We start from the raw sequence: 10600 nt of genomic DNA on the forward strand, positions 1-10600 counted from the left end.
GTCTGGGCCGTTTCCTCTTGACTGTTGTCTAACTTTGACAAATCAGATTTCTTTGTCACTCCTGCTAGAGACTTATTCATGGCAGCTTCTATAGGACTCTCTCAGGCTTTGCATTCCAAAAAATATATATATATTTTTTTCTGTTTTATTTATTATGTTTGACAAATAAAAGGGGTTGATCATTTTCAACCAATAGACCAGACCATTGGGCCAGTTTTTGTAGGAATGTTAGCAGTTCGGGCTGGGAAAAACAATTGCCTTTGATTTTTATTTATTTACTTATTTATTTTTGTGCCAGGGATTGAAATCAGGGGCACTTGACCACTGAGCCCCGTCCCCAGCTCTATTTTGTATTTTATTTAGAGACAGGGTCTCCCTGAGTTGCTCAGAACCTTACTAAGTGGCTGAGGCTGGCCTCCAACTTGCGATCCTCCTATCTCAGCCTCCTGAGCCGCTGGGATTATGTGGTGCTGAGGATGGAACCCAGTGCCTCACACGCACCAGGCAAGTGCTCTGCCACTGAGCCACAACCCAGCCCCCAGCCCCAGCCCTTTTTATGTTTCATTTAGAGGCCACTGTTTTGAGTGGCCTCCTCCCTGAGTTGCTCAAGGCCTCACTAAGTTACTGAGGCTGGCCTCCAATTTGCGATCCTCCTGCCTCAGCCTCCAGGGCTACTGGGATCACACGTGCACCCCCATGCCCGGCAACAGTGGCCCTCTAGATGGAGAGAGCAGGAGTGCCCCAGGTCAGCCAGTTCTGCCCTCTGCTCTCTTGTTCTCTCTGAAAGGTCGCTGGTGCTGGCTGGCCTGGCGTGTGGCGGTAGTGAGTGACTTCAGCTGTTAAGACCGTGTTTGCTTCTCAGAACCTGAGAGTCTAGTTGGTTCTTCTGCTGCCCCTGCTGCCATAGAGAACACCAAGTCCTAACCCTGGTGCTGGGGGAGGGATGTGTCCTCCTCTGCTGCAAGCATTGTGGGTGCTGGGTGCTGAGTTCTGGGTGCTGGGTGCTGAGTTCTGGGTGCTGGGTGCTGGGTGCTGGGTGTTGCTTGGAAAATGCCGGGGCTTTGCAGGCTTTGCCCTGGAGAGAGTTTTCTCTTGGCTATTTGACCCATGAAGAGCCACCTACAGGAGAGGGTGGGCAGTTGAGTTGGTAGGAAGATAGAATTTTGGTAGCAGACTTTAGGGGCCCTTGAGTTCTGTGTGTGTGTGTGACAGTAGGTGAGGATATGTTGATAGAGCAAAGGCACATCTTAAAAACAAATCTTTGTCCTGTCTCAGCCGGTGACAGTGTCGAGCCCTATGAAATTCCTAGGGTTTTTATTTATTTCTGTATTTGTTTATTTATTTATTTATTTTTGTGGGGCGGGGTGGTGTTGACACACAAAGATGACAGATTTTTTTTTTTTTTTTTTTAACCAGGGATTGAACTCAGGGGCACTTGACCCCTGAGCCCCATCCCCAGCCCATTTTCTATTTTATCTAGAGACAGGGTCTCACTGAGTTGCTGAGGGCCTTGCTAAGTGGCTGAGGCTGGCCTCTAACTTGCGATCCTCCTGCCTCAGCCTCCCGAGCTGCTGGTTGACAGGCGTGAGCCTCTGCAGGTCTTCATTTCCTTCTGCTGCATCTCACACCCTTTCCCGAGGTCCTCTTCTCTTCTCTGGGGGGTGGGGTAAGGAAGACACTCCATCAGTGACTTGTCACTGTTTATCTCAGCCAGAGGACAGATCACATCTGTGTGTCCTGCAGGTATAGGTGTGCATTGGCTGCTGAGACAACTAGCAGCATTTCAAGAATCGATTGAATTTGGTCGATGTCTAGAGATCAGAAGGGGGCACTGATATTTAAATTAAATGACACCAACACACGGAGACCAGTGCTCAGCAAGGTGCAATGCAAGGTATTCTAAAGGTTGGTCCCTCCACCCCGTTGAGCTAGAATCTTGTCTCTAAATAAAATACAGAAAAGGGCTGGGGATGGGGCTCAGTGGCTAAGCACCCCTGGGTTCAGTCCCTGGGACCAAAAAAAAAAAAATCTTTTTTTTAAAGAATATTAAGAAAGAGAGGAATTATGTCTAAAGAACCCAAAGGCAATCCTGCAGCAGAGAAATACAGTACAGTAGCTGTCCCCTGATCTTCAGGGGACACCTTTTGGGACCCAAGTGCATACCTAAAACCCAGGACCCCTTCACCACGTGATGCGTCATGACGTCTCGGTCAGCAACAAGCTGCGTTGATGATACTGAGCCCCAACAGTTAGGTACCTGGTGGCCTTGGAGCCGTCTGAGCCTGCGTAAACACACCCAGGGTGTTTGCACAAGGATCAAATCACTGCAAAGTACATTTCTCAAAACTCAATCTCATCCGGGAGGAACTGAGACAGAGAAAGGGGGAAATAAGGGGAGTGATCTTGGCCAGATGCTATTGTTGTGTTGTGTGCCTGAGCGATTATGTGACATGTCACCAGTATGTCCAGCTATAATGCACCAGGACAAAAAGAAGGGGTGGGGGACAGCTATATGTTCCCAGAATAACACCAACCAAAGGAAAAAAAAATAAAATAAACTCAAAGCCAGGTGCAGTGGCCCACACCAGTCATCCCAGTGGGGTTTTGGAGGCTGAGGCAGGAGGATCACAAGTTGGAGGCCAGCCTCAACAGCTTAGGCCCTAAGCAAACTCCCGAAGACCCTGTCTCTAAAGAAAATATGAAAAGGGCTGGGGAGGGGGCTCAGGGGTTGAGCAGCCCTGGGTTCAATCCCCAGGACCAAGAAAAACAGAAAAAAGAGAGCCACCCTACATCATCAGCTGATCCACAGACAGGCCTCTCCTCGTGAAATGGGGTTTCCCAGTGACATTGAAGCGCTGTCCCAGAGCAAGAAGGCGGGCTAAACCGTGTCTCAGCCCCTCGAAGTACATTGAGGACGTCAGCTTTCCAGTGGGCGGAGCTTGCAGCACTCAGGTTGACGGGCATGCTGGCAGGCCCCACCCAGCCCCCAGAGGCTGTGTCCCCCCAACAGCTCCTCGCTGTCTCTGGGCTGGGCTAGAACTTGAGAGGGACCAAGAACAGGGCACTGCCTGGCTCGGGGCCTTCTCAAACCCGTGGATTCCGACTGGGAGTTCCCCAAAGCGGCCTTCCCTGCCTAATGGCTTCAGTATTTATTGCTCAGGTGACACACAGCCCAGTTCTCCTGTGAGTCATGGATGGCTTCAGGCAGGGGATCCTTTGGGGGAGGGCACTGAGGATGGCACTCAGGGGCACTTAACCCCTCAGCCCCATCCCCAGCCCTGTTTAGAGACAGGGTCTCCCTGAGTTGCTTAGGGCCTTGCTAAGTGGCTGAGGCTGGCCTCCACCTTGCGATCCTCCTGCCTCGGCCTCCGGAGCTGCTGGGATGACAGGCGTGGGCCACTGCGCCCGGCCTGGGGGTCTCGCGAAGTGGGCGAACCTTTCTCTGGCTGAGTTATGGCAGGCACAAATTGGGGATGACTTTTTTTTAAGTTTGAGTCTCTCTCAGCCTATTTTGCAGTGGTGGAACTTTCAAAATAGAAGCAAAGTGTTATAAAACCTGGGACGCCCTGGTTAGCATTTCCTCCTTCACTGAAGAGCTTAGCTTGTGCTGGAGAGTCGCAGGGACCTCGTTCCCCGAAACCTCAAGTGGGCAGGCCCCGTTAGAGTATTTAGAGACAGGGTCTCGCTGAGTTGCTTAGGGCCTCGCTTTGGTTGAGGCTGGCCTTCTTTTTTTTTTTTTTAATTTTTTTACTTGTAGATGGACACAATACCTTTACTTTATTTATTCATTTTTATGTGCTGCTGAGGATCGAACCCAGTGCCTCCCACGTAGGAAGCAAGCGCTCTACCACTGAGCCACAACCCCAGCCTCGTGATCCTCCTGCCTCAGCCTCCCGAGCTGCTGGGATTATAGGCATGTGCCATCACACCCAGCAAAGGGATACTTTTTTGTCTTAAAAGCTTTAGAAAAGCCCAGTGTAGTGGCCAAGTTCAAGGAAACAGCTTCAGAGAGATACTCAGCTTCTAGATTATACTGAGATATGACATGTGGGACTAGTGGTGACTTTTCTGGTTCAGTCCTTACCCTGGAAGACCATCTCTGTGCTCAGCTTAGAGATTCAGCCTCCTTTTTGGAAAGCTTTCTGTAAGCCTTCATCTGAGGTCTAGGCTGGATTCCCCATCAGTTCCAGACCTTATTATGTGTTGAGAGTTTCTCCTGATGACAATTGTTTGTCGTTTCGGACCTTCAACTATAGCAACTCATATACATACACATACACACATTTTAAAGTTGGGGTTCGCTAAACTCAACCACATCCCACCCCTGAAGCGGACACAGTGGCACACACCTATGATCCCAGTGGCTCAGGAGGCTGAGGCAGGAGGATCGCAAGCTGGAGGCCAGCCTCAGCCACTTAACAAGGCCCTGAGCAACTCAGCGAGACCCTGTCTCTAAATAAAATACAAAATAGGGCTGAGGAGGGGGCTCAGTGGTTAAGTGTCCCAGGATTCAATCTCTGGTACCAAAAGAAAAGAAGCCTTGACTGTATTCCTGCAACATCACAGATACACCATTGTCCCCTGTTTGCTTACGCAGCATCTCATTAAACCAGGCCCAAAGCAGGAGAACCCCTGAGTCATCTTCATATCTCAGGCACTTGGCAAATGAACCAATGCTGATTGTAAGGTCACTCATCTCTGAGTAGTCCTTGCATGTTAAGACTTGCCTCCTGGTCGGCCTGACGTCTGAGCTCACAGTCCTTTATTTAGATCTTCAGGTCGTGGTTCTGCACAGCCGACTCTTCTCCAGAAATGAGGCCATCTAGTGGCGCACGCCTGTCATCCCAGCAGCTCGGGAGGCTGAGGCAGGAGGATCGCAAGGTGGAGGCCAGCCTCAGCAACTTAGTGAGGCCCTGAGCAACTCAGGGAAACCCTGTCTCTAAATAAAATACAAAATAGGGCTGGGGACGGGACTCAGGGGTCAAGGGCCCCTGGGTTCAATCCTTAGGGCCAAAGGGTGGGGGGGTAGCTGAATTACAGGGTCAGGACCCGGATGCGCAGAAGTCAGTGTACTGAATGGATCAGGGGGTCCTCAGCACCCCCAAGAGGCACTGGGCTTCATGTTGTCACGTGGCCTTGCCACCCACCTGGGACGGCCTTCCCCCAGCATTGACCTCCTCTGGGCTGCAAGACGGAGGGAGCCTTTCTCTTGGCTCTTTCTTTCCCCTGAACTTGGCCGCAGGTCTCACCCCCATCTTGCCAGTTACCTTAAAGTGAGCTTTTTTTGTTTAATCTGTTGTAAAATAAAAATAAACTTTGTGGTATTCAGTGCAGCAAAATTGTATTGTGGGAAGGGTGGCTTGGATGTCTTCCCCCTGCAAGTTATATAAGGTCTACCGCAGCGCGTCACATAGACATCACGAAGGGTGCTTTTTATAACTTTATGCTAATAAATTCAAAACTCCTGGCGGCATTGAAACAAAAAAGGATTGGTTGGGCCTGTCGCAGTGGTGCGCACCTGTCATCCCAGAGGCTCTGGAGGCTGAGGCAGGAGGATTGCAAGTTGGAGGCCAGCCTCTGCAATGGCGAGGCCCTAAGCAACTCAGGGAGACCCTGTCTCTAAATAAAATACATAAGTTCAAGGGCAGCCAGCATTGGCCCTTTTTAAATTTTGAGACAGAATCTCACTAAGTTTCTGAGGCTGGCCTTCGACTTGTGATCCTCCTGCCTCAGCCTCCCAAGCAGGTGGGATTACAGGGTGCATCATAGTGTATATGTACGTATGTATACAGTAGGTATGTGCCCGGTAGTGTGTATCTTTGTGACAGTACTTCAAAGGTGCCTTACAATGTCTGTTCCACGGTTAATGACAGTGAGTGATAGGGTTAACCATAGTTATTAAGGTCATCACGTCCTATTTAAAGACAAGGCCTCACTGAGTGGCTGAGGCTGGCCTCCAATTTGCAATCCTCCTGCCTCAGCCTCCGGAGCAGCTGGGATGACAGGCGTGCCCCACTGCGCCCACTGAGTACCATCTTTAATGAAATAGTCTTGTTCATCCGAATTTGTGTCCCCCCACCCAAGAAAAAGGACGAGTTTGTGCCTCAGTGGTGCAGAGTTGTCTTGATCTCCTAGGAAATCACAGGCAGCTCTTGGCTTTTGATTTCCAGGTGTTCTTGGGAGGTAATTTTAAAATCAGGAAGCCAGAGGGGAAGAGCATGGCCCATGTGGCCCTGTCCCTCCCACCATGTGTGCTAGGGACCCGTCCTGTGCTCCCAACAGTATTCACATAGGACCTCTTGGGCTGTCTGACGTTGTCGTTGTGACCCAGCGTCACGCACTGTCCTGGCTTGCTGTCCAGTAGAAGGGTTGGTGGCACGGAGTCACCTGTGTCCGATGGAGCAGACCAGGGTGACGTGGTTTTGCCCTTATTCCTGTCTAGGTAGAGGGTCCCCCTAGGACACGTGGTCAGTATTAAGGTGGGGTCTTTCAGAAGTGGAATTTGTGCCCTCAGGGAAGAATCGAAGGAAGCCACTCTACCCCTTCTGCCACATGGGGACACCTAGAAGGCACCATCCGTCCGTGAGGGGTGACACTCACCATGTGCCACACCCATTAGCACCTTGATCTTTGACTTCTGTGCCTCTGGAACTGTGAGCAGCCAGTGTCTGTGTGACACCTGCCCAGCCTGAGGGGTCATCACAGCAGCCCAGAGGATTAGGACTGGGACCAACTAAAACCTCAGGGGAGCCGGGCACAGTGGCACACACCTGTGATCCCAGCGGCTCTGGAGGCTGAGGCAGGAGGATCGCAAGGTGGAGGCCAGCCTCAGCCACTGAGCGAGGCCCTAAGCAACTTAGTGAGACCCTGTCTCTCAATAAAACACAAAATAGGGCTGTGGAGGGAGCTCAGGGGTCAAGGGCCCCTGAGTTAAATCCCTGGTACCAAAAAAAGGGGGGGGTCTTCATTTTAAGGAGATGTCATATACTCGGGGTGACCTGGGCTAGGAAGGGTGAGTGCATGTGAGATGCACAGATGGTGAGCACGGGCTGGGATGTCATTCCATTGAAGCACAGCGTCACTGAGCAGCAGAGGTGAAGAAGCCCAGCTTCCTGGCCAGGTGTAGTTAAGATGTCATATCAAAACAGTCCAGTTGGGCCTCCCAGCGGTTCGGGAGGCTGAGGCAGGAGGATCGCAAGGTGGAGGCCAGCCTCAGCCACTTTGCAAGTCCCTGAGCCACTCAGCGAGACCCTGTCTCTAAATCAAATATCAACACAGGGCTGGAGTGATGAAGTACCCCTGGGTTCAATTCCCAGTACCTCCACCCACCTACCCCCCCAAAAAAGAGCAGAAGTTCTTAATTTTGATGGCATCCAGTTTGGCAGCCCTTTTTAGGGATTGTGCTCTTGGCGTGAGAGCTGAGAAATTTTTGCCCAAGGTCCTGACAATATTTGGAAATAGGACTGGATTTAAACCACGTTGTCCACTGGGCACAGTGACTCACGCCTGTGATCCCAGCTACTGAGGAAGCTGAGGCAGGAGGATGGCGAATTTGGGGCTACCCTGGGCCACTGGGTGAGATCCTGTCTCAAATCAAAATAGAACGGGCTGGGGACAGAGCCCCCCGGTTTGCACGACAGGTGCAAAGCCCGAGGTTCAGCGCCCAGGCCCGCCAAACAGACAGACGCTGTCCACAGACCCGCGGGCGACCCTCCTGCCTCAGCCTCCCGAGCCGCTGGGATAACGCGCATGCGCCTTCGCCCAACTTAAGAATCTTTATTTGAATAAGAGAATCTAGCGTCCCTCCACCTCAGGTGGGCCTAGGGGACGAGCCTCAACGGGGCAGCCACCTGAGGGTAGGTATCTACACCACAAAAAGCCCATCTGGTCTCTGCCACATGGGGAGTGGTGTCCAGGGAGCCAGGCCTCGGGTGCCTGGACATGGGGACTCCCAGGGGAGCCAGGCCTGCCTGAGGTCACGGCGCTGTGGGGACAGTCAGAGGAGCAGGAAGCTCACCTGGACCAGGCATTTGGCACTGGGTGGCTGCTCTCCTGCACCCGCCTAGGCCCTGGCTTGGGTGGCCCCAGGTCCTGGGGCCTGCGCCACCTCCCAGCTGTCTCCTTGGCCAGGCCCCAGGGAACTCCGCCCAGCCCCTGGTCCCCAGCTGCTCTGTGGACACCCCAACCATCCCCCCTCTCTCCTTCCAGTCCCCTGACAGTTCCCACTGCGCCTTCTCTGAAGCTTGTCAGGGATTAACAGCAAGTAAGATGTCACAGCCAAGGATTGTTGACAGTCCCCAGGAGGACCGTTCCTTCTCATGTACCTGGGTTCGGTCTTGCTGTTGGAAACCATTAGGAATTTCTGTGGGTGTTTGTCAAGCCCTGGGCCGTGACAAGTGTCATCTGGCCTACCAGACACTAGACACCTGCAGAGGTCAGCTCCTCCCATCTGTCACCTTTTTTTTAAGTATTTTATTTAGAGACAGGGTCTCGCTGAGTCACTTAGAGCCTCACTAAGTTGGTGAGGCTGGCCTCCACCTTGCCATCCTCCTGCCTCAGCCTCCCAAGCCTCTGGAATGACAGGGCGTGCACCGTTGCGCCCGGCTGTTTGTATCTCTGTTCCCTTTGCTCATCAAGCAAAGCTGTGTTCTGCAGCCAGCCCCACTTCCTTCCCCTCCTGGCTTGTAGGTCCTGTTGAGGTTGCTTTTGATTTCACTTTGGCATTTTATGGTCTTTCTCTGGAAAGAGGTCCCCAGCCTTCTGCTTCTTCACAACCCCGTAGCTGTGCCCACTTAGTCACTGGAATTGAATTATCTAGAAGCTGTTGTTCGTTGACCAGACTGCTCACTCCAATTTAAGCTCCTCTGGGGCAGGAGGCTGAGGCAGGAGGATCGCAAGTTCGAGACCAGCCTCAGCAACTTTGCGAGACCCTATCTCTAAATGAAATAAAGTGTGGCTCAGTGGTAAGTGCTCCTGGGTTCAGTTCCCGGTACCCACCCACCCCACCCCCAAAATAATAGAGTCAGTCTATAACCAGACCCACTGTTCAACTTCTTGACCAGAGTCATGGTAGAATGTGACTTCAGATGCCTCTCCAAGACCTTTCCCAAAACCTAATGAGCAATATTGCTTACCTACCTTGCTGTGAGCCTTGACGTCTGCTGGTTTGGAAGGCAGAGTGATTTGGATTTGTTTCATGGTCAGGTACAGAGCACAGTCTTGGATAATATAGCGGGCCAGGTGTGGTGGCAGTGCCTACAATCCTAGCTACTTGGGAGGCCGAGGCAGGAGGATCAATAGTTGGAGGCCAGGCTGGGTAGTTTGTCTCAAAAAATATAAAGGGCTGGGGATATAGCTCTGTGGTAAAGTGCCCTTGGTTTCAGTTCCCAGTTTAAAACACACACACACACACACACACACACACAATATCGCTGGAGAGAGGCATTTCTCAGTGTTTGGAGCTGGTTCAAGTTCAAGTTGGTACCTTCGAAGCCTACACTTCTAAGTTGGGCACGGCACCCACTGTCTTCCTGTAGTCCCAGCTGCTCCAGAGGCTGAGGCAGGAGGATCGCAGGTTGGAGACCAGCCTTGGAAACTTAATGAGACACCGCCTCAAAATAAAAAGTGGCTGGGATTGTAGCTTAGTGGTAGAATGCTCCTGGGTTCCATCCTCAGCACCTCATAAAAATAAATAAATGAAATAAAGGTATTGTGCCCACCTACAACTAAAAAAAAAAATTAGAAAAAAAGCTGTTCTGGAGAAAGCAAGTTGTCATTCTATTTCAAGGGCCTTTAAAATACTCATATTAGTTAACAAACCTCCCTTAGCAAGGGAAGAATTGAGATCATCCCTATGCCGTATGCCACCTTAATACTAATGACAGTATTTAATGGAGGGGGCCTGGCGCACGCCTGTCATCCCAGCAGATCAGGAGGCCGAGGCAGGAGGATCGTGAGTTGGAGGCCAGCCTCAGCCCCTTAGCGAGGCCCTGAGCAACTGCGACACCCTGGCTCTACTAAAATAGAAAAGGGGGCTCATAGGTTAAGCGCCCCTGAGTTCAGACCCCAGGCCGAGAAGTTGGGAGCGCTGGGCCGTTGAGTCGCAGGGGTCGCCTGTGTGAGGAAGTGGCCCTTCAGCAGAGGTGTGAGTGATCGAGGGCTGAGCTCTGCCACCTGGGGGATTGAGGACACCCTGTCCCCCCAGCCGGGCTCTTGGGTCCAGGATTCTCGTGACGGGCCCTGCTCCTAGCAGGGCCCCTGGGGCTGCGCCGGGCTCGCTTCTCCTTCTGTTCCCTCTGCTCATGGTTCCCTCTCCTTTCCTCCCGCAGTGTGAAGCATGACCTCGAGGAAGAAAGTGCTGCTCAAGGTGATCATCCTGGGAGACTCGGGGTGAGTGTTCCCCAGGATGCCCAGCTGCCCTGTTGGCTGGGAGCACCGCCTCCCCATACCACGCCCTCCCCATACCACGCCCTCCCCATACCACGCCCTCCCCATACCACGCCCTCCCCATACCACGCCCTCCCCAGACCACGCCCTCCCCAGACCACGCCCTCCCCGGACCACGCCCTCCCCGACCACGCCCTCCCCGGACCACGCCCTC

At 52.4% G+C, this 10600-nt stretch overlaps 1 protein-coding gene and 1 long non-coding RNA gene across 2 annotated transcripts in view; one reads left to right on the top strand and one right to left on the bottom strand.

Annotated features, from left to right (window-relative positions):
- Nucleotides 1-1090: 1090 nt before the first annotated feature.
- Nucleotides 1091-9328, bottom strand: LOC125611440. The gene is made up of 2 exons (XR_007341626.1): nucleotides 9139-9328; nucleotides 1091-1654 (listed from the first exon to the last, which is right to left on the bottom strand). It is a non-coding gene; the product is annotated as an uncharacterized LOC125611440 (long non-coding RNA).
- A 918-nt stretch (nucleotides 9329-10246) lies between these two features.
- The window catches only part of Rab7a (RAB7A, member RAS oncogene family), a 7034-nt gene continuing 6680 nt past the window's right edge, over nucleotides 10247-10600 (top strand). Inside the window, exon 1 of the mRNA XM_015506761.2 lies at nucleotides 10247-10389. Coding sequence (XP_015362247.1) covers nucleotides 10337-10389 — 53 coding nt within the window. The 5' untranslated portion in view covers nucleotides 10247-10336. The remainder of the gene's footprint in view (nucleotides 10390-10600) is intronic.

The sequence above is a fragment of the Marmota marmota genome, unplaced genomic scaffold (genome assembly GCF_001458135.2).
Source record: "Marmota marmota marmota unplaced genomic scaffold, marMar, whole genome shotgun sequence".
NCBI classification, from domain to species: domain Eukaryota; kingdom Metazoa; phylum Chordata; class Mammalia; order Rodentia; family Sciuridae; genus Marmota; species Marmota marmota.